Raw genomic sequence first — 22,910 nt, forward strand, 5'->3', positions numbered from 1 at the left:
ACATCTGTAATCATGAAGTGCTTTGAGAGGCTGGTCATGGCTCACATCAATACCATCATCCCAGAAACCCTAGACCCACTTCAATTTGCATACTGCCCCAACAGATCCATAGATGACGCAATCTCAATTGCTCTCCACACTGCCCTCACCCATCCAGATAAGAGGAATACCTATGTGAGAATGCTGTTCATGGACTACAGCTCAGCGTTCAACACCATTGTCCCTTCCAAGCTCGTCACCAAGCATAGGACTCTGGGTCTGAACACCTCCCTCTGCAACTGGATCCTGGACTTCCTGACGGGCCGACCCCAGGTGGTGAGGGTAGGCAAAATCACCTCTGGCACGCTGACCCTTAACACAGGGGCTCCACAGGGGTGTGTGCTTCAACCTCTCCCTCAATGTCAGCAAGACCAAAGAGCTGATCGTGTACTACAGGAAACGAAGGAGCAAGCACGCCCCAGTTCACATCGACGGGGCTGCAGTGGAGCAGGTAGACAGCTTCAAGTTCCTCTGTATCAAAATCACTAAAGACTTAAAATGGTCTAAATACGCACACACAGTCGTGAAGAAGGCCTCTTTGCCCTCAGGAGGTTGAAAAAGTTTGTCATGGGCCCTCAAATCTTTAAAAGGTCTACAGCTGGACCATTGAGAGCATATTGACTGGCTGCATCACTGCCTGGTACGGCGATAGCACCGTCTTTAATTGCATGGCACTAGAGAGTGTGGTGGGGAAAGCCCAGTACATTACTGGGGCCGAGCTCCCTGCCATCCAGGACATCTATGTCAGGTGGTGTGGTAGGAAGGCCCGGAAAACCGTTAAAGACTCCAACCACCCAAGTCAGACTATTCTCTCTGCTTCCGCACGGCAAGCGGTACCGGTGCATCAAGTCTGGCACAAACAGGCTCTTGAACAGCTTCAATTCCCAAGCAATAACACTGATAAATAGCTAACAAAATAGCTACATGGACTACCTGACTCAATCTTGTATCCTCATTGACCTTTTTATTTTTGTCTCTACGCACACTCACAGGTCCTACACACTCACACTCCATGATTTGCTCACTCACACAACATGCACGTACATTTATACTGACTCTACAAACACCCACTCACATAAACCCATACGCTGAGCTTTTATCTTATACCTTGATGCGTAGTCCCCTTATCCCATACATATCTACCTCCATCACTCCAGTATCCCTGCACATTGTAAATATAGTATGCTTACTTAGTTATTGTGTTCTTCATACATCTTCCCATTTCTCGTGTTTTTTTCCCTAGTAATATATTGTTATTGATTATTGCATTGTTGGGATTTGAATTTGCAAGACATTTCACTGTACTTGTCTATGCATCTCAGTGCTAGAGGCGTCACTACAGACCCTGGTTCAATTCCAGGCTGTATCACATCCGTCCGTTATTGGGAGTCCCATAGGGTGGCGCACAAATGGCCCAGTGTCATCCGGGTTTGGCAGGAGGAGGCCATCATTGTAAATAAGAATTTGTTCTTAACTGACTTGCCTAGTTACATAAAAATATGTGTTGACGTCCTTTGTGTTGACATGATTTGTTTTTGGACAGAAGCTGTAGAGATTGGTAAGAAATGGCACTTCTGTAGCCAAATATCTTATTCATACAATTCGTTTTTAAGCATTAAATGACCTGGTATTATGGTGCATTGATCAGTCATGCAGTTTATTTTTTGCATTTTTGCCCAAAGTCGACCTTTAAGCCAAAACGCTTAATAAAGTGTGTCAGTGCGCCAACTGTAGTCACACTTGACAATGGTAATGTCAACTGTACTCATACATGACCATGGAAATGACAACTGTACTCATACATGACCATGGTAATGACAACTGTACTCATACATGACCATGGTAATGACAACTGTAGTCATACTTGACCATGGTAATTCCAACTGTAGTCATACTTGACCATGGTAATTCCAACTGTAGTCATACTTGACCATGGTAATTCCAACTGTAGTCCTTGACCATGGTAATGTCAACTGTAGTCATACTTGACCATGGTAATTCCAACTGTAGTCATACTTGACCATGGTAATGTCAACTGTAGTCATACTTGACCATGGTAATTCCAACTGTAGTCATACTTGACCATGGTAATGTCAACTGTAGTCATACTTGACCATGGTAATGTCAACTGTAGTCATACTTGACCATGGTAATTCCAACTGTAGTCATACTTGACCATGGTAATGTCAACTGTAGTCATACTTGACCATGGTAATGTCAAATGAATCAGGACATTTTAACTTTCACCAATCGAAGAGTGCCCTGGATTTCCTTCACCTATGAAGCAGACATTGACCGATGTCCATTGGACTAACTCCAAGATGACGCAGCGAAGGCACTTACAGTGATGAGAGATAGTTAACTTCCCCCTGACGTCAAGCTGCTGCACTGACTGACGCTTTTGCCATTCAATAAATTATGCAGCAGATTTATTCTCGGAAGTGAGTGTTTACATGTCTTTGTACTATTCCTTGGCTTTCCAGACCATCTGCCACTCACCTCCATAAGCTGAAGATCTAGATGTCTGTCAGGTTACAGTTTATACCCAGACTGATAATAACAGATGATGATCGGCGATGATGAGGATGGTGAAGATGGGAATGGTGATGTGATGACGATAACAAGGAAGATTATGCTAATGTTTTGACAGCCTATCACAACAATAAGATACTGACATAGCATGGTTGAGCACAAAGCTCCGCAGGTGAGACCAATGCTTAACTGGAAGCATGTTGGGGAGATTGCAGGGTTAATGTGAAGAAAGGATAGGCCAACACTCACCTGAAAGCTTGTCGGTGTCTAGGTTGCTACAATGTAGCAGAAAAGAAAAAGTGGGGAAAGAAAGAGAGTTAATTGAATCATTTAAGTCATGGAAGCATGTCGGGTGCCATAAACCCCATGTACTGTAAAACTGTCAGGAATTAATAAGCTCAATAAAAGTTAGATAAAATGTGCCAATTACAATGCTTTCTTCCTAATCATCTTGGAAAAACAGAATCCTTGTTCATCCTAGGAATACGATTAATTCACCTCACACACTTTTTCACTCATAGTGTCTGATTGAAGCCCACAGGCTTCGATTAAAGAAATGTAAACCCCTCTCTGGAAATGCAATTGCCATGTTAATTGGAGCCAACATTGTTGAACAATATTTGAACTATTCAAGTCAGAATTCTCTAGGCTGAAATGGATGGCTGGGCAGAAACAACCGCCTAAAAGACAACCACTTAACATGCTGTCATTAAGTATTAGCCTAATATATGCACCTATAAAAGCATCTTCCCTGCTGGCATTTACTAGCCTTTTATTGGCTCGGCTTGGACGGCCAAATTAAGAGCAAAAGTAAACCTGGTTAATGACTTGTGTAATTGGAATGTGCAACCTGCATTACACCTATTACCTTCCGCTGTAATTTATCATCGTTGATGCTAAAATCCGCCCTTTTGAAAGCTGCGATGCCCTTTGTCACTTCAAGGGGAATTAGCTTGTAGCTGCTAATGTGTTTTCACTAGAAGAGTAACACTGATCTTCACTGTGGCGGGAAGATGTCCTTGGCATTCCAGCTGTGTGTTCATTAACATAAGCATTAACATAATCCCAAAATTGAACAGAATGTTCAGAAGTGTTCATTACTTTGAGAGAAGTCTGGGAGAATCCTGGCCTTGTTTGCGGGGAGTGTTCTGTTTGTGTTTCTCTATTTGTTCATCTAAGCTGCAGGGACTTTGATGGACAAGCTAATCTCCATAACAAGGGCTTGCTTGGACTTTAATGTCACGTTCGTGTGTAGAGAAGGACCAAGGCGCAGCGTGAGTATCGTTCCACATCTTTATTAATATGTGAAACTATGCAAGACATACTATAAACTATAAATAAAAACAACAAACCGTGACGAGAGGTGCAACATGCACTAACTCAAAATAATATCCCACAAACACCGGTGGGAAAAACAACTACTTAAATATGATCCCCAATTAGAGACAACGATGACCAGCTGCCTCTAATTGGGAATCATACAATAACTCCAACATAGAAAAAAGAAACTAGAACCCAACAGAGAAATAAATAAACTAGATAAAACCCCCCAGTCACGCCCTGACCTACTCTCCCATAGAAAATAAGAGCTCTCTATGGTCAGGACGTGACATTTAAATGTTATAATGTGAAATAGTTCACGTTGGGGGAGCAAGTTGTTAAGTGCTCAATGAATCTACATTTCCATTCTGCCAAAGGCAATCAAGTCAACAGGCTTAAACAATGGAACGTTAAACGTTTGCCACTTCAGGAGAGAAAGGCTTTTTAAGGGGAAGTTCAGGATTTACAACTTGATATTAGATGGTTCCTCACCCTAAAAGTACTCTGTAGGCCAGGAGAAACTGTAATTCATGGTTCAGTTTTCTTTAAACAAACTTCAGCTAACTTTAGCCACCACAAGTTAACAATCAATGGAAGTGAATGGAATACAGTTTCTACTGGCCCATAGACTTCTTTCAGGGTGAGGGGACATTTAACATCAAGTTGTAAAATCCTGTACTTCCCCTTAACTAGCTTTAGCTACTTATGTAGCGATTATTGTAACACATTTGAATTTGTATACTACAAAATATAGCAACAACAACTGTCTCTGTTGTTGTTGCTATATGACACTGATGCTCAACAGTCTTTTACATGTTGTCATTACCAAGTGAGGGATTTCTTTGATTGCAAAAAAAGGATTGTAAGTGCCGTGTGAAGTAGAACACAGCATAAAAAAATCTGATGTGGTCTATGCATGGTAAATTACACAATATCGCATTGATTCTGATTATCCACCATCTACTCTGTTGTTGCTTAGTTCTGCAAAACACTTGGTCGAGCATACAAGGAGACTGCATGTTCAGGAATTGTAAATGTGCCTCTGCTGTGTGTGCCTTTAATCTAATCAATGTTACAAACCATGTTACAAACCATGTTACAAACCATGTTGCAGAGAGGGAACATACTTATTCTGCCTTCCATCTATGGAGTAGAAGAGCTCCTGCAACTCCTCAGTGGTGAGAATCCCGTCGGCAAAATAAGCATTGAACTCATCAAACGACAGTTTCCCGTCATCTGAAAAGACAACACAAGACCACAGTTTACTGTGCATCCTTGACTGAGACACATGGCCAAAGGAAATCAAACCAGGGTTTAAATAGTATTTGTTGTCTTTCAAATACTTTGACTGTTTAATGGTCCTGCTTTGAGAGCCAGATGGTTTGGGTTCCCATTGGTTCCATACATGCAAGCTCAATCAAGTGCAGCTTAAAGTATTTGATATAAAACAAATACTATTTGAACCCAGGTCTGGAAGAAATAGAACTGGCCTACATCATAGCTTCAATTGCTTTGTCCCACATGGCACCCAGTCATATGGGCACTGGTCAAAAGTAGTGCACTATAGAGAGAATAGGGTGCCATTTGGGACGCATTCAATGACTTTGCTGAATAAAACCACAAGTGGCAGTTGTTGATGTTTGTTACATTTAGTACTAAGCACTAGCAGGAGGCACAGGAAGAGCTTAGTGCCCTTAGTTGCCTTAGTGCCCTTAGTTGTCTGATTTGTGACAAACATGTTCCTGGTGTCAATCTGTCGCTTGGCAGGAGAACTAGACAGACAAACGTTGGTTGGCCAGACCTGGCGTGCTGAAGGACAGAAGGAAGTCATCAGCAGATTTATAACACTTTGGTTATGTCCCAAATGGCACCCGGTTTCCTATATAGTGCACTACTTTTGACCAGGACCTATAAAGCTCTGGTCAAAAGTAATGCACTATGGAATAGAATGCCATTTGTGACTCAAAATTTGAAACGGCAAACCATACCCAAACCATAGAAGTCAGAATCATTCTATGTCTATGATCCAAACAATCAAAAAGAACTCAGTCAGAGCTGCTTTCCAGCAAACTGCCCAAATAATCAGGCCAATCTGGCCAAATTGCACACGACAAGGTAACAATGAATATAATTCAATGTGCCAGAAGTTCCAGCCAGTTGATTCGCCTCATTTCAAGGGCAAATTTGAGGACCATCTGTTTGGCCGGGCTCCGGCTCAGACCTCATTATGGCTGTTCTGAATTTGTAATGCACTGGCTGGGAGGACGATGCAAGGCCTTTACCGCGACCTCCTTTCACCTGAAATAGCTAACGACGACCCAACCAAATGGCTAATACACTTATACAAGCTGCATCAAACAGATTCAAAGTCATCGCTTACAACTTCGTTGTGGTAATAGGAAGAGGGACATTTTTACATAATGAAAAGGTTCTTTGTTCAACACGGTCCTATCTGATGCAGTCAGTGGCTTTGTGCAGATCAGCAGTAAGAAGAACAGGCAAGGGTTTATAATACGAAGTAGATATGCAGGAAATACGGTACAACATTGTGATGCTTGATCTAGAAAACAATGGGAGGCTGTCTGCACTCTTTTATAGTTATTTTTTTCAAAATGTCAGTCACAGGTGGCTAGGTTTCAAAAACAGGATCAAATAATAGGAAACACACTTAATCTAGTACATGTTGTTCCAGTACATGTTGTTCCAGTTCATGATGATCTAGTAGATGTTGTTCTAGTAGATGTTGTTCCAGTAGATGTTGTTGCAGTTCCAGTAGATGTTGTTCCAGTTCATGTTGTTCCAGTAGATGTTGTTCTAGGAGATATTGTTCTAGTACATGTTGTTTTACTACATGTTGTTCCAGTACATGTTGTTTCACTACATGTTGTTCTAGTACATGTTGTTCCAGTAGATGTTGTTCCAGTACATGTTGTTCCAGTTCCAGTACATGTTGTTCCAGTACATGTTGTTCCAGGACATGTTGTTCCAGTACATGTTGTTCCAGTTCCAGTACACGTTGTTCCAGTTCCAGTACATGTTGTTCTAGGACATGTTCTAGTACATGTTGTTCTAGGAGATGTTGTTCCAGGAGATATTGTTCCAGTACATGTTGTTCCAGGAGATATTGTTCCAGTACATGTTGTTCTAGGAGATGTTGTTCCAGGAGATATTGTTCCAGTACATGTTGTTCTAGGACATGTTGTTCTAGTACATGTTGTTCCAGTTCCAGTCCATGTTGTTCCAGTACATGTTGTTCCAGGACATGTTGTTCCAGGACATGTTGTTCCAGGACATGTTGTTCCAGTTCCAGTACATGTTGTTCTAGGACATGTTCTAGTACATGTTGTTCTAGGACATGTTCCAGTACATGTTGTTCCAGTACATGTTGTTCCAGTACATGTTGTTCTAGGACATGTTGTTCTAGTACATGTTGTTCCAGTACATGTTGTTCTAGGACATGTTGTTCCAGTACATGTTGTTCCAGTACATGTTGTTCTAGTACATGTTGTTCCAGGACATGTTGTTCCAGTACATGTTGTTCCAGGACATGTTGTTCCAGTACATGTTGTTCTAGGAGATGTTGTTCCAGTACATGTTGTTCCAGGAGATGTTGTTCTAGGAGATGTTGTTCTAGGAGATGTTGTTCTAGGACATGTTGTTCTAGGAGATGTTGTAGGAGATGTTGTTCTAGGAGATGTTGTTCCAGTACATGTTGTTCCAGTACATGTTGTTCCAGTACATGTTGTTCCAGTACATGTTGTTCCAGTACATGTTGTTCCAGTACATGTTGTTCCAGGAGATGATGTTGTAGGAGATGTTGTTCTAGGAGATGTTGTTCCAGTACATGTTGTTCCAGTACATGTTGTTCCAGTACATGTTGTTCCAGTACATGTTGTTCTAGTACATGTTGTTCTAGTACATGTTGTTCTAGGAGAGCTTGTTCTCGTACATGTTGTTGTAGATAATATAGATGTGCCTTCATCATCTGACTCTGACCTTCTTTCATTTCGATGAGGGGATTGGAGACCTCTCAGGTTTCGCTGTCAAGCCACCAGATTTGATGCCTTGCTCTTTGGCAGCCTAATGGTGACTACTGGGAGCTTGTTCACTTCTCTGACAGTTCTGAGTTAAAATGGCTTACTAAAATGTGTTGCTCTTCTAGGTCGTTCCAGGACGACCTAGAGGAGCATATTATTGCCATGACTACGGCTTATTTCATCCATTATTACTGATGTGTCAGAATGAAGGAAAAGCGATTGAGTAGCCTGTTGTGGGATGAAAGTCCTCAATAGGAATGTACCTTACTTGACAGAAGAAGACAGCAATCCCTTGTGACTGGATCTGTAGACCATTGCCTTAGCTTTCACTGTATTCTATGCAGTTCATACTCTCTTACTCTGACTTGGCACCATTTTAACTTTCATTATATTTAATTACATCAGTGATACAGGAACTAACACAAGGCCTTTGGAACATTGTGTAACACTCATTGTAAGATGATAATATTACACCTGTCATGGCTTGATTGTGCTTAAATTAACAGTGCCCTTCTTGTCAATTTATGAAACCTACAGTATACATGATAGGAGTGTTTCCTGGCCACTTGACCTGACCACGGTTAGGAAAACCTCCTGGCCCTAAATATGGTTAGGAAAAAATCCTGGTCCAATATGAGCTATGATTTAACTGTCCTGTCACTTTAGCCTCCAGCTAATCAGGGAGTGACTCAAGCTCCATCTTAGTCAGAACGATGCCTATCAAGCCTGACCACTCTCCTCCTCTCGCTACTTTCCAACGGCTATACATTCACCCTCCCTCCAATCTGCCCTGTCAGATTACATCAACAGATGCCCACAAAGCGTGCCCAACAACAGTACCAGTAAGCCTCGCTGAAAGTCTGTCAACTGTGAAAAGAGAGAGGAAAGAGACGAAGAAAGAGGGGGATAAGAGAGAGAGGGAGCGAAAGGGAGAGAAAAGGTAGAATGGAGAGAGAGAGAGAAAGAAGGAAGGGGAGAGAGCGAGAGAGAGAAGGGGAGAGGGACAGAGACAGAGATCGAGTTGAGGTTAGCATCTGGTGGACTGGTGAATCTGGCCAAAGTAATAAGATGTCACTTTGCAGAGCAGGAACATGTGGCATAGCAGAGAAGTAGCTTTCGAATAATATTGTCCTGACTCATTCCTCCCACCATTCAATTTACTCATCAATTTACTCATGTCTCATTATATTACATCATTGCTATGTTTGGAGATGTGAGGGAAAGTCTTCATAAGGACATCCAGATTGACATGTTGTTGTAATTTTATTGACGAAAAGACAACCAATCGAATAGGCGGATGACAGCTATTAGTTGACCCAGCTGATTGTGTTATGTGATAAAACCTATGGGAGACATACAGTCAACGCTTCGGCTGTGAAGTTTCCCCTACATACTGATCTAGGAGCAGCTTCCCCAGCCCAATCCTAAAATGCTAAAACTGACGCATGATCAGCGTCTAGGCGTAACCTCAGCATACTCCTACAGACAACAGTCTTCAAGGCCAAGCAGGGAGCGCCACTGTTGCAGAGTCCATAAGACATTCATCCTCTGACAGTGAGAAATAATGATACATTTCGACGCCACTCACTTGAACAGACAAATCTCCGGAAGAAATCTCCACCCTGCACAGCCAGAAGAGGACTTGCCACCCCTCGAGCCTGGTTCCTTTCTAGGTTTCTTCCTAGGTTCCTGCCTTCTAGGGAGTATTTCCTAGCCACCGTGCTTCTGCATCTGCATTGCTTTCTCATTCGGGTTTTAGGCTGGGTATCTGTATAGCACTTTGTGACAACTGCTGATGTAAAAAGGACGTAATAAAATAAATGTTATTAATTGATTGAATATTCGGCATTCTGAGTGAAATGTAAGTGTTACGAGCAAATAATTTAAGCAGTGGGCTAAATGTGCACTCAAACATACTAACAAATCAAAATATATTTAATAATTGAGATTAGAGGTCGACCGATTATGATTTTTCAACGCCGATCCCGATTATTGGACGACCAAAAAAGCCGATACCGATTAATCAGACTATTTTTTTATTTGTAATAATGACAATTACAACAATACTGAATGAACACTTATTTTAACTTAATATAATACATAAATACTATCAATTTAGCCTCAAATTAATAATGAAACATGTTCAATTTGGTTTAAATAATGCAAAAACAAAGTGTTGGAGAAGAAAGTAAAAGTGCAATATGTGCCATGTAAAAAAGCTAACGTTTAAGTTCCTTGCTCAGAACATGAGAACATATGAAAGTTGGTGGTTCCTTTTAACACGAGTCTTCAATATTCCCAGGTAAGAAGTTTTAGGTTGTAGTTATTATAGGACTATTTCTCTCTATACGATATGTATTTCATATACCTTTAACTATTGAATGTTCTTATAGGCACTTTAGTATTGCCAGTGTAACAGTATACCTTCCATCCCTCTCCTCGCTCCTACCTGGGCTCGAACCAGGAACACATCAACAACAGCCACCCTCGAAGCAGCGTTACCCATGTAGAGCAAGGGGAACAACCACTCCCAAGTCTCAGAGCGAGTGACGTTTGAAACACTATTATCGCGCACCCGCTAACTAGCTAGCCATTTCACATCGGTTACACCAGCCTAATCTCGGGGGTTGATAGGCTTGAAGTCATAAACAGCGCAATGCTTGAAGAATTGCTAAGAGCTGCTGGCAAATGCACGAATGTGCTGTTTGAATGAATGCTTACAAGCCTGCTGCTGCCTACCGTCGCTCAGTCAGACTGCTCTATCAAATATCAAATCATAGACTTAATTATAACGTAATAACACACAGAAATACGAGCCTTTGGTCATTAATATGGTCGAATCCGGAAACTATCATTTCGAAAACGAAACGTTTATTATTTCAGTGAAATACGGAACCGTTCCGTATTTTATCTAACGGGAGGCATCCCTAAGTCTAAATATTCCTGTTACATTGCACAACCTTCAATGTTATGTCATAATTATGTACAATTCTGGCAAATGAATTACGGCCTTTATAGGAATAAATGGACTTCACACAGTTCGCAACGAGCCAGGCGGCCCAAACTGCTGTATATACCCTGACTGCTTGCACGGAACGCAAGAGAAGTGACACAAATTCATGTTAGCAGGCAATATTAACTAAATACGCAGGTTTAAAAATATATACTTGTGTATTGATTTTAAAGAAAGGCATTGATGTTTATGGTTAGGTACATTGGTGCAACGACAGTGCTTTTTTCGCAAATGCGCTTGTTAAATCATCACCCGTTTGTCGAAGTAGGCTGTGATTCGATGAGAAATTAACAGGCACCGCATCGATTATATGCAATGCAGGACGTTAGATAAACTAGTAATATCATCAACCATGTGTAGTTAACTAGTGATTATGTTAAGATTGATAGTTTTTTATAAGATAAGTTTAATGCTAGCTAGCAACTTACCTTGGCTTCTTGCTGCCCTCGCGTAACAGGTAGTCAGCCTGCCATGCAGGCTCCTCGTGGAGTGCAATGTAAGGCAGGTGGTTAGAGCGTTGGACTAGTAACCAGAAGGTTGCAAAAACGAATCCCCGAGGTGACAAGGTAAAAATCTGTTCTTCTGCCACTGAACAAGGCAGTTAACCCTGTTCCTAGACCGTCATTGAAAATAAGAATGTGCTCTTAATCTGACTTGCTTAGTTAAATAAAAGGTGTAAAAAAATAATTCATCGGCAAATCGGTGGCCAAAAATACTGATTACAGATTGTTATGAAACCTTGAAATCGGCCCTAATTAATCGGCCATTCCGATTAATCGGTCGACCTCAATTTGAGATTCTTCAAAGTAGCCACTATTTGCCTTGATGACAGCTTTGCACACTCTTGGCATTCTCTCTACCAGCTTCATGAGGTAGTCACCTGGAATGGATTTCAATTAACAGGTGTACCTTGTTAAAAGTTTAAAAAAAATCCTTCTTAATGCATTTGAGCCAATCAGTTGTGTTGTGACAAGGTAGGGGTGGTATACAGAAGATAGCCCTATTTGGTAAAAGACCAAGTCCATATTATGGCAAGAACAGCTCAAATAAGCAAAGAGAAATGACAGTCCATTATTACTTTAAGACATGAAGGTCAGTCAATCTGGAAAATGTTTAGAACTTGTGCAGTTGCAAAAACCATCAAGCGCTATAATGAAACTGGCTCTCATGAGAACCGCCACAGGAAAGGAAGACCCAGAGTTACCTCTGCTGCAGAGGATAAGTTCATTAGAGTTAACTGCCTTAGAAATTGCAGCCAAAATAAATGCTTCACATAGTTCAAGTAACAGACACATCTCAACATCAACTGTTCAGAGGAGACTGTGTAAATCAGGCCTTCATGGTCAAATTGCTGCAAAGACACCAGTACAAAAGGACACCAATAAGAAGAAGAGATGTGAAAGGGCCAAGAAACACGAGCAATGGACATTAGACTCGCGGAAATCTGTCTTTTGGTCTGATGAGTCCAAATTTTAGATTTTTGGTTCCAACCGCAGTGTCTTTGTGAGATACAGAGTAGGTGAGCTGATGATCTCCGCATGTGTGGTTTCCACCATGAAGCATGGAAGAGGAGGTGTGATGGTGCTTTGCTGGTGACACTGTCAGTGATTTATTTAGAATTCAAGGCACACTTAACCAGCATGGCTACCACAGCATTCTGCAGCAATACGCCATCCCATCTGGTTTGCACTTAGTCCCACTATCATTTGTTTTTCAACCTCCAGGCCGTGTAAGGGCCAAGAAGGAGAGTGATGGAGTGCTGCATCTCATGACCTGGCCTCCACAATCACCCGACCTCAACACAATTGAGATGGTTTGGGATGAGTTGGACCACAGAGTGAAGGAAATGTATCCAACAAGTGCTCGGCATATGTGGGAACTCCTTCAAGACAGTTGGAAAAGCTGGTTGAGAGAATGTCAAAAGTGTGCAACGCTGTCATCAAGGTAAGGGGTGGCTACTTTGAAGAATCTCAAATATAAAATATATTTAGATTTGTTTAACACTTTTTTGGTTACTACATGATTCCATGTGTTATTTAATAGTTTTGATGTCTTCACTAGTATTCTACAATGCAGAAAATAGTAAAAAATTAAGAAAAACCAATATCCATTGCCCATTTACTATAGTTAATACTGCAGCATCAATATATTCAATAGCATCCCAGACCAAACTGTCAAGTTTCAAAACATATTGAAGAAGAAGGTTCGAGGGGCGGGACCTTGAATCTTCTTTTCCATATGGCTGAGAAGGAGGTTAGGAGATAGGATGTGAGGAGTCATGGAAAGACTAATTGAGATAGAGCCCAGAAGTCTTTCCCTGATCATGTGACCTGGCCAGGAAACACTCCTGGGTTATGAATGGATTAGCTATGATTGGACTAGCTTTGATTGGATTACCAGTAATTGTTCACCAATCAGTATTTCATGGAGAGAAGTCGGCTCTACATATGAAATCAAAACCTTTATTCAAATGACATCATGAGAATAGACTTCCATTCCAATTGATTGGTTTCTGTACCAACTCAACTGAATGTCTGGCAGTAAGCTACTGTAGCCTACACTGTTTCCAAAACACATTTTCTGCAGTCAAAGCAATATTCCTCCTCCTTGCCAGGGTTTTAATTGGGCAAGGAAAGTGGGACGCACTGAAGTATGAAGAGAGAAAAGCCTCACTTGAGGCTCACTTGTTTCCTTCATGTGAGTCATTTGGCTCTTTGATTGAACAAAACATAATAACAACTGCATATTCCCCATAAATGGTATCCTGTGTGAGGGCGATACTTTAGAAATGGAATAGGGTGAATGAGAAAACAACACATTCACATGAGACAAAATGAATCGTCGCTTGACAAGTAGAGTTGTTGTATACTCACCATTCTTGTCAGCACGGCGGAAAATCTGAAATAAAAAGGGAAACATTTTAGGTAGAGCTTTTAAAAAGCATCACAATAGGCTTTCTCTAAAAGCTATTTCAAATCAGGGTAATTCATCAAAAAGACAGTTCCCAGGAGCTGTGGTCATCTTTTATGCCCATAGAGCATTTCATAGGCAGGCTATTCCAATCCTTTTTGAATGAGGTACCGTAACAAGGAAACAAGCATACAGAGAAATGTGTACATCCACTTGTCTAGGCATTTAGTCATACTCATAGGATTACCTTGTGAACAAATCAAAACTAACTCAATCCATTACATTTGGCAAGCAATTGCTCATCCTCAAACTGATTTCTCCATCACTTGGGATAAATGAAAACTAATGGCCTTAGACATCAGGGGCTGTGTCCACAAAGCGCCTCAGAGTAGACAATTGATCATAAGTGCTGAGAGTAGAGACATTCTACTCCTACTCTTATGGGTAGAAATAAAAGCTATACATAAAGCCATTTTAGGCATAATAGTCACACCTTGTCGACAGACACTTAGAACACCTCGTGAGCTGTCCTAACCAGTTAAGAGTTAACAGCAAGTGACATGATACATTTTTTTATGTCAGTGGTTCCTGCGCCACTGTTGCAGGAGAACTTTCCTGAAATGCAGGACATTTAAAACGTGTAGTGTATTTGAGGTTTAAAAAGGCTTCTGAAGTGTGTAATTTCCACTCTGACATTTCCGACTTGTGTCAAATGTGTCAACCCATACAAAAATGTCCATGAACTATAATCCACATAATAATTCACATTTCCTGTTGCTGCAGCATTAAAATCCTGCTGTAGCAAACTGGCTCAAATTAAGATCCGACATCTGTACATGCAACAGTTTCTCTTTCGCTTTTGGTAATGATTTCACGAGGCCTGATTTCACATGATATGCCCAAATAGCCATGCTTATAACCACTGGGCTACTAAATAATCACATATTTTTCTTTCAATTACTTAATTAACCTATATCATGCTACTTCAAGTTATTGCTTTGGAGCTAAATATGACGTTGGTATGCCTATAAAAATTGGTCAATTGAAGGCATTTAGAGGTCCATGTTAACTTTAATTGTTTTCGATGAAAATGATAGCCCTTTCAAACATTTAATGTAACATTATCGGCAAGTGACTTGATACTTGCTGTGCCAAAGCGATTTAGAGTTCTTAAACAGGAGTGACGAGTGTGTTCATATAATGCTAATATTATCAAAAAATATCCACTTTTTACAACCATCAGAATTGCAAAAAAAAAAAAAAGAAGAAGGTTATTCATGCCAACATATTAGGCACAATAATAAAAATTTGGCAAAGTGATAATGTCAGGTCAAAAATTAGGCAATAATTAATAGTAGGCAAAGTGATCATATCAGGTGAAAATTTGATCAAACATTTTACCTTTGCAACATTTGATGTACAGTCACATTCCCTGCGTTTGTCTGAAGTGTGCAGTAGAGTTCAAAGCTGGCGAAGCCTCCTCGCTATTGGTTATTCCCCATAATTTGCAACAATGTCAATGATCATCATTATCTTTTCATTACCTCAAATTGTTGCGATTACCAGCTAAGATAAACTTTTATGAATTGATTTTACTTCTGGCTGAGAGTTTGAGTTTTAGCAGTGTCTTAACATCATTCTAAAACCTACTCTGAGCTGGGAGTTTTCGTAGTATTAAAACAGGTTTTAATAGGATTCCTAGGACCTTTTCTGAGATGCTTTGTGGACTATCACCTTTCAGAAGTCAACAAGCTCAGGGTTTTTAACTATGCCCCCTGCTGTCAATGTCTATTTGTAACGTATATAGCCCCAGACCAGTTGATCATGTCAAATAGTATGAACAATAATCAAACACTAATTTGTTCTACTTTGGACGGATGTCAGATCATAATGGCGCAGGAGGGGATGGCTGCCGTTTTACGGGCTTAAAACCAATTGTGCTATTTTGTGTGTTTTTTCGCATTGTAACTTATTTTGTACATAATGTTGCTGCTACCGTATCTTATGACCAAAAATAGGTTCTGGATGTCAAGACAGCAATTACTCACCTCAAACTGGACAAAGACTTTTTCTTTAATGAGTCCGATGCGAAGGATATACTGTTTCTCCTATGCCAGGCCCAAATCCCCGACATTCGCATGATGAAAAGACAAAGATACAGGGGGCGGAGATCCGGGTGCTTTGTGAGAACTCGTTGGCGAGTGGGTAACCCGCCTCTACAATCCGTTCTATTAGCCAACATGCAATCACTGAAAAATAAACTGGATGAGATCCGTTCGAGACTATCCTACCAACGGGACATTAAAAACTGTAATATCTTATGTTTCACAGAGTCGTGGCAGTTGGCAGAGTTTTCCGTGCATCGGCAGGATAGACCAGCTACGTCCGGTAAGATGAGGGGTGGTGGTGTTTGTCAAAAACAGCTGGTGCGCAATGTCTAATATTAAGGAAGTCTCAAGGTAATGCTCGCCTGAGGTAGAATACCTCATGATAAGCTGTAGACCACACTATCTACCAAGAGGATTTTCATCTATATTTTTCGTAGCCGTCTATTTACCACCACAAACCAATGCTGGCACTAAGACCGCACTCAATGAGCTGTATAAGGCCATAAGCAAACAAGAAAATGCTCATTCCGAAGCGGCACTGTAATGCAGGCAAATTTAAATAAGTTTTACCTAATTTACACCAGCATGTCACATGTGCAACCAGAGGAAAACACTTTAGACCACCTTTACTCCACACACAGAGACGCATACAAAGCTCTCCCTCGCCTACGATTTGGCAAATCTGACCATAATTCTATCCTCCTGATTCCTGCTTACAAGCAAAAACTAAAATCAGGAAGTACCAGTGACTCACTCAATACGGAAGTGGTCAGATGACGCGGATGCTAAACTACAGGATAGTTTTGCTAGCGCAGACTGTAATATGTTCTTGGATTCATCCAATGGCATTGAGGAGTATACCACCTCAGTCAACGGCTTCATCAATAAGTACATCGACGATGTCATCCCCTCAGTGACCATACGTACATATCCAATCCAGAAGCCATGGATTACAGGGAACATTCTCACCGAGCTAAAGGCTAGAGCTGCCGCTTTCAAGGAGCGGGACTCTAATCCAGACATTTATAAGTAATCCCGCTATGCCCTCAGACGAACCATCAAACAGTCAAAGCGTCAATACAGGATTAAGGTTGAATCCTACTCCACCGGCTCTGATGCTCGTCGGATGTGGCAGTGCTTGCAAACTACTACGGGCTACAAAGGGAAACCCAGCCGCGAGCAGCCCAATGACACGAGCCTACCAGAACGGCTAAATGCCTTTTATGTTTGCTTCGAGGCAAGCTACACTGAAGCATGCATGAGAGCACCAGCTGTTCTGGATGGCTGTGTGATCACGCTCTCTGTAGCCGATGTGAGCAAGAGAGAATGCCAAGAGAATGCCAAGAGTGTGCAAAAAACTCATCAAGGCAAAGGGTGGCTACTTTGAAGAATCTCAAATATAAAATATTTTGATTCCATATGTGTTATTTCATAGTTTTGATGTCTTCACTATCATTCTACAATGTAGAAAATAGTCAAAAATAAAGAAAAACCCTGAAATGAGTAGGTGTGTCCAAACTTTTGACTGGTACTGTACATGTTTCAAGCGGACCACCATAGTCCCTGCACCCTAGAAAGCTTAGCACTCACGTCGGTAGCCATGAAGTGCTTTGAAAGGCTGGTCATCGCTCACATCCACACGATCATCCCAGAAACCCTAGACCCACTCCAATTTGCATACCGCCCCAACAGATCCACAGATGATGCAATCTCAATCGCACTCTACACTGCCCTTTCCCACCTAGACAAAAGGAACACCTATGTGAGAATGCCGTTTATTGACTAGAGCTCAGCGATCAACACCATAGTGCCCAGTTCATTACTAAGCTAAGGACCCTGGGACTAAACACCTCCCTCTGCAACTGGATCAGAACACGCCCCCATTCACATCGACGGGGCTGTATTGGAGGGGGTCGAGAGTTCATTGGTGTCCACATCAACAAACTATCATGGTCCAAACACGCCAAGACAGTTGTGAAGAGGGCACGACAATGCCTTTTCCCCCTCAGGAGAGTGGAAAGATTTGGCATGGGTCCCCAAATCCTCAAAAGGTTCTACAGCTGCACCATCGAGAGCATCCTGACAGGTTGCATCACCGCCTGGTATGGCAACAGCTCGGCATCCAATCGTAAGGCGCTACAGAGGGTAGTGCGTACAGCCCAGTATATCGCTGGGGCAAAGCTTCCTGCCATCCTGGACTTCTATACTAGGCGATGTCAGAAGAAGGCCCAAAAAAATTGTCAAAGATTCCAGTCACCCAAGTCATTGACTATTCTCTCTGCTACCGCACGGCTAGCAATACTGGAGTGCCAAGTCTAGGTCCAAAAGGCTCCTTAACAGTTTCTACCCCCAAGCCATAAGACTGCTGAATAATTAAGCAAATGGCCACCCGGACTATTTTCACTGACACCCCCCTTGTTTTTACACTGTTACTACTCGCTGTTTATTATCTATGCATAGTCACTTTACCCCTACCTACATGTACAAATTATCTCGACTAACCTGTACCTCCGCACATTGACTCGGTACCGGTACTCCCTGTATATTGCCTCGTTATTGTTATTTTATTGTGTTACTTTTTAATTTTATTTTTTACTTTATTTAGTAAATATTTTCCTAACTCTATATTCTTAAACCTGCATTGTTGGTTAAAACCTCTTAAGGATCGGACGCCTTTCTTTCCATTTTCACTAAAATGCATATTCTTGATACCATTTGAAAGGAAACACTTTGAAGTTTGTGGAAATGAAAGTGAAATTAATGTAGGAAAACATAACACATTAGATCTGGTAAAATATAATACAAAGGGGAAAAAAAAGTTTTTTTGTTCCATCTTTCAAATGCAAAAGAAAGGCCATTATCTGACTTAGGTGCAATTTATATTATGGCGATGGCAGCAGTGTATGTGCAAAGTTTTAGACTGATCAAATTAACCATTGTATTTCTGTTCAAAATGTTGTATCAAGTCTGCCCAAATATGACTAATTGGTCTGTATATACATTTTCAAGTACATAACTGTGCACTCTCCTCAAAACAATAGCATGGTATGTTTTCACTGTAATAGCTACTGTAAATTGGACAGTGCAGCTAGATTAACAAGAATTTAAGCCTTCTGCCCACAGAAGATATGTCTATGTCCTGGGAAATTTTCTTCCAACTATAAACTATCAAAATAAAGAAAGTCGCACACTCCATGTATAAACTCCCAGCAATTTAATGGGTATTTACCAATGTTTTGGCATCACTGTGCCTTCCTTACTTACAACGTTATGCTAATCACATTAGCGCACATTTGCTCAACCATCCCGAGGGTGGGACACCGATCTGTGGAGATCTTTAAGAGGTTTTAAGGGCTTGTAAGTAAACATTTCATGGTAAGGTCTACTACACCTGTTGTATTCGGCGCATCTGACAAATGAAATTTGGTTTGATTAGACTTGACTGGCCGATAAGTCTTGCTCTTGTGTTTACTATGATCGAAATACATTCCCATTATCCTTTTTGCTTGTCTGAATGAAAGATGACACAAGGAATTGGGATCTGAAGACATATTTTTACGCTTCAATGAAAACTTGATAGTGAAAGGAACACGTGTATATTGCCGTCAGCTGAAATGCAGTTTCCTGTCTACTACCTCAGGATTGAAAGAAAATGTATGAAAGAAGCCTATTAAATATAACAGGCCCCACACATTCTCCTATCTGTCTAAACATGATCTACTTGGCATTTGCTCCTAGACAGCTCTGAGATTGTCTAAGTTGCACAGCCCCGCATTTTACTCCAGTGTTCTGAGAGGATAATGCATCATTTAAAATGTGCAGATAAAGGTCAGCCTTGCTTTCCAGAGCGTCTCTGTTTCAGATGGCACGTCAGCAGGTGTTAAGCCAGTAAGAACCATGTGTCCTTTTGACACGGTTTTCTATAAGGAGTAGGAGACTGGCCTCAGTTTAGGAGGAGGAGACTGGCCTCAGCTTAGGAGGAGGAGACTGGCAGGCCTCAGGTTAGGAGGAGGAGGCTGGCCGGCCTCAGGTTAGGAGGAGGAGGCTGGCCGGCCTCAGGTTAGGAGGAGGAGACCGGCCGGCCTCAGGTTAGGAGGAGACCGGCCGGCCTCAGGTTAAGAGGAGACCGGCCGGCCTCAGGTTAGGAGGAGACCGGCCGGCCTCAGGTTAGGAGGAGACCGGCCGGCCTCAGGTTAGGAGGAGGAGGAGGCCGGCCTGCCTCAGGTTAGGAGGAGGAGGAGGCCGGCCTGCCTCAGGTTAGGAGGAGGAGGAGGCCGGCCTGCCTCAGGTTAGGAGGAGGAGGAGGCCGGCCTGCCTCAGGTTAGGAGGAGGAGGAGGCCGGCCTGCCTCAGGTTAGGAGGAGGAGGAGGCCGGCCTGCCTCAGGTTAGGAGGAGGAGGAGGCCGGCCTGCCTCAGGTTAGGAGGAGGAGGAGGCCGGCCTGCCTCAGGTTAGGAGGAGGAGGAGGCCGGCCTGCCTCAGGTTAGGAGGAGGAGGAGGCCGGCCTGCCTCAGGTTAGGAGGAGGAGGCCGGCCGGCCTGCCTCAGGTTAGGAGGAGGAGGAGGCCGGCCTGCCTCAGGTTAGGAGGAGGAGGAGGCCGGCCTGCCTCAGGTTAGGAGGAGGAGGAGGCCGGCCTGCCTCAGGTTAGGAGGAGGAGGAGGCCGGCCTGCCTCAGGTTAGGAGGAGGAGGAGGCCGGCCTGCCTCAGGTTAGGAGGAGGAGGAGGCCGGCCTGCCTCAGGTTAGGAGGAGGAGGAGACCGGCCTGCCTCAGGTTAGGAGGAGGAGGAGACCGGCCTGCCTCAGGTTAGGAGGAGGAGGAGACCGGCCTGCCTCAGGTTAGGAGGAGGAGGAGACCGGCCTGCCTCAGGTTAGGAGGAGGAGGAGACCGGCCTGCCTCAGGTTAGGAGGAGGAGGAGACCGGCCTGCCTCAGGTTAGGAGGAGGAGGAGACCGGCCTGCCTCAGGTTAGGAGGAGGAGGAGACCGGCCTGCCTCAGGTTAGGAGGAGGAGGAGACCGGCCTGCCTCAGGTTAGGAGGAGGAGGAGACCGGCCTGCCTCAGGTTAGGAGGAGGAGGAGACCGGCCTGCCTCAGGTTAGGAGGAGGAGGAGACTGGCCTCAATTTAGGAGGAGGAGGAGACTGGCATCAGGTTAGGAGGAAGAGGAGACTGGCATCAGGTTAGGAGGAAGAGGAGACTGGCATCAGGTTAGGAGGAAGAGGAGACTGGCATCAGGTTAGGAGGAGGAGGAGACTGGCATCAGGTTAGGAGGAGGAGACTGGCATCAGGTTAGGAGGAAGAGGAGACTGGCATCAGGTTAGGAGGAAGAGGAGACTGGCATCAGGTTAGGAGGAAGAGGAGACTGGCATCAGGTTAGGAGGAGGAGACGACTGGCATCAGGTTAGGAGGAGGAGACGACTGGCATCAGGTTAGGAGGAAGAGGAGACTGGCATCAGGTTAGGAGGAGGAGACGACTGGCATCAGGTTAGGAGGAAGAGGAGACTGGCATCAGGTTAGGAGGAGGAGACGACTGGCATCAGGTTAGGAGGAGGAGGAGACTGGCATCAGGTTAGGAGGAAGAGGAGACTGGCATCAGGTTAGGAGGAGGAGATGACTGGCATCAGGTTAGGAGGAAGAGGAGACTGGCATCAGGTTAGGAGGAGGAGGAGACTGGCATCAGGTTAGGAGGAGGAGGAGACTGGCATCAGGTTAGGAGGAGGAGACTGGCATCAGGTTAGGAGGAGGAGGAGACTGGCATCAGGTTAGGAGGAGGAGACTGGCATCAGGTTAGGAGGAGGAGACTGGCATCAGGTTAGGAGGAGGAGGAGACTGGCATCGGGTTAGGAGGAGGAGACTGGCATCAGGTTAGGAGGAGGAGGAGACTGGCATCAGGTTAGGAGGAGGAGGAGACTGGCATCAGGTTAGGAGGAGGAGGAGACTGGCATCAGGTTAGGAGGAGGAGGAGACTGGCATCAGGTTAGGAGGAGACTGGCATCAGGTTAGGAGGAGGAGACGACTGGCATCAGGTTAGGAGGAGGAGGAGACTGGCATCAGGTTATACCTCAGGTTGGAAGAGTCTAAATAGGTCCCCAAGTGACTTGAGGATGATCTCCTTCACCGTAAGTGAATGAGGATGAACTCCTTCACTGTCTCATATTGTTTTTCAGTGGAAGGAAACACACACACCCACACCTCCCATATTCTATACACAGTCAATGAAGAAGACAACCTTCAGATGAGAAACCTTTTGAAGCGTCATCCTTCTCCATCTACTTCTGCTTAATTTAAGCAGTTGAGATCTAAGGGTGTATCCTACTGTGTTCAGATTGGAGTTTAGACTGTGATTATGGTCGGCCTGCAGCCTTGTGTTCAGATTGGAGTTTAGACCGTGATTATGTCTGGCCTACCGCGTTGTGTTCAGATAACAAACAAGAATTTCATTATGCACAGCTTCACACTCCCATGAATTCAAATTGCTATCATAGACTGTGACTTTTGTATGATGCCAAGGGAAAAATACAGTATATGCCAACATATCTTGAAACTATTTAGCTTGTTACTGTAATACTTCATATTGTAGCTCGCTCACCCACTTATAAACCTTGGCTACGTTACAGGCTAACTTTTTCTAATGCCATATAAGATGACACATTTCCAAGGGAAAAATACCTCAGAACGATTTAGACTTGTAATATATTCATATCAGCTCACCCACATATCAACCTAATTAATTAGCCAAACATTCTCTCACACTGTTTGGGTTGTTTATCTCTCGAGGGTGATAGAAAATCTATTTCTCATTCATTAAGTTCATCAGTATGTATTATCAGGTAGGACTCAGGAGTGCATGCATCTCAATAAATGTATCTTCTGAGCTGCAATTTAAACAAGGAGATGAAGGCAAAGGTAATAGATTTTTATTTATCTGCATGCATTACTCTTCCTGAGGTTAGTGCA

The 22,910-nt window shown here is 43.0% G+C and overlaps 1 protein-coding gene across 1 annotated transcript in view; it reads right to left on the reverse strand.

Annotated features, from left to right (window-relative positions):
• The window catches only part of necab3 (N-terminal EF-hand calcium binding protein 3), a 56,906-nt gene that overhangs the window by 28,081 nt on the left and 5,915 nt on the right, over positions 1–22,910 (reverse strand). Inside the window, exons 2-4 of the mRNA XM_014168117.2 lie at positions 13,815–13,839; positions 5,019–5,127; positions 2,821–2,846 (exon numbers count right to left, since the gene is read on the reverse strand). Coding sequence (XP_014023592.1) covers positions 2,821–2,846; positions 5,019–5,127; positions 13,815–13,839 — 160 coding nt within the window. The remainder of the gene's footprint in view (positions 1–2,820; positions 2,847–5,018; positions 5,128–13,814; positions 13,840–22,910) is intronic.

The sequence above is a fragment of the Salmo salar genome, chromosome ssa22, assembly GCF_905237065.1.
Source record: "Salmo salar chromosome ssa22, Ssal_v3.1, whole genome shotgun sequence".
Lineage (NCBI taxonomy): Eukaryota > Metazoa > Chordata > Actinopteri > Salmoniformes > Salmonidae > Salmo > Salmo salar.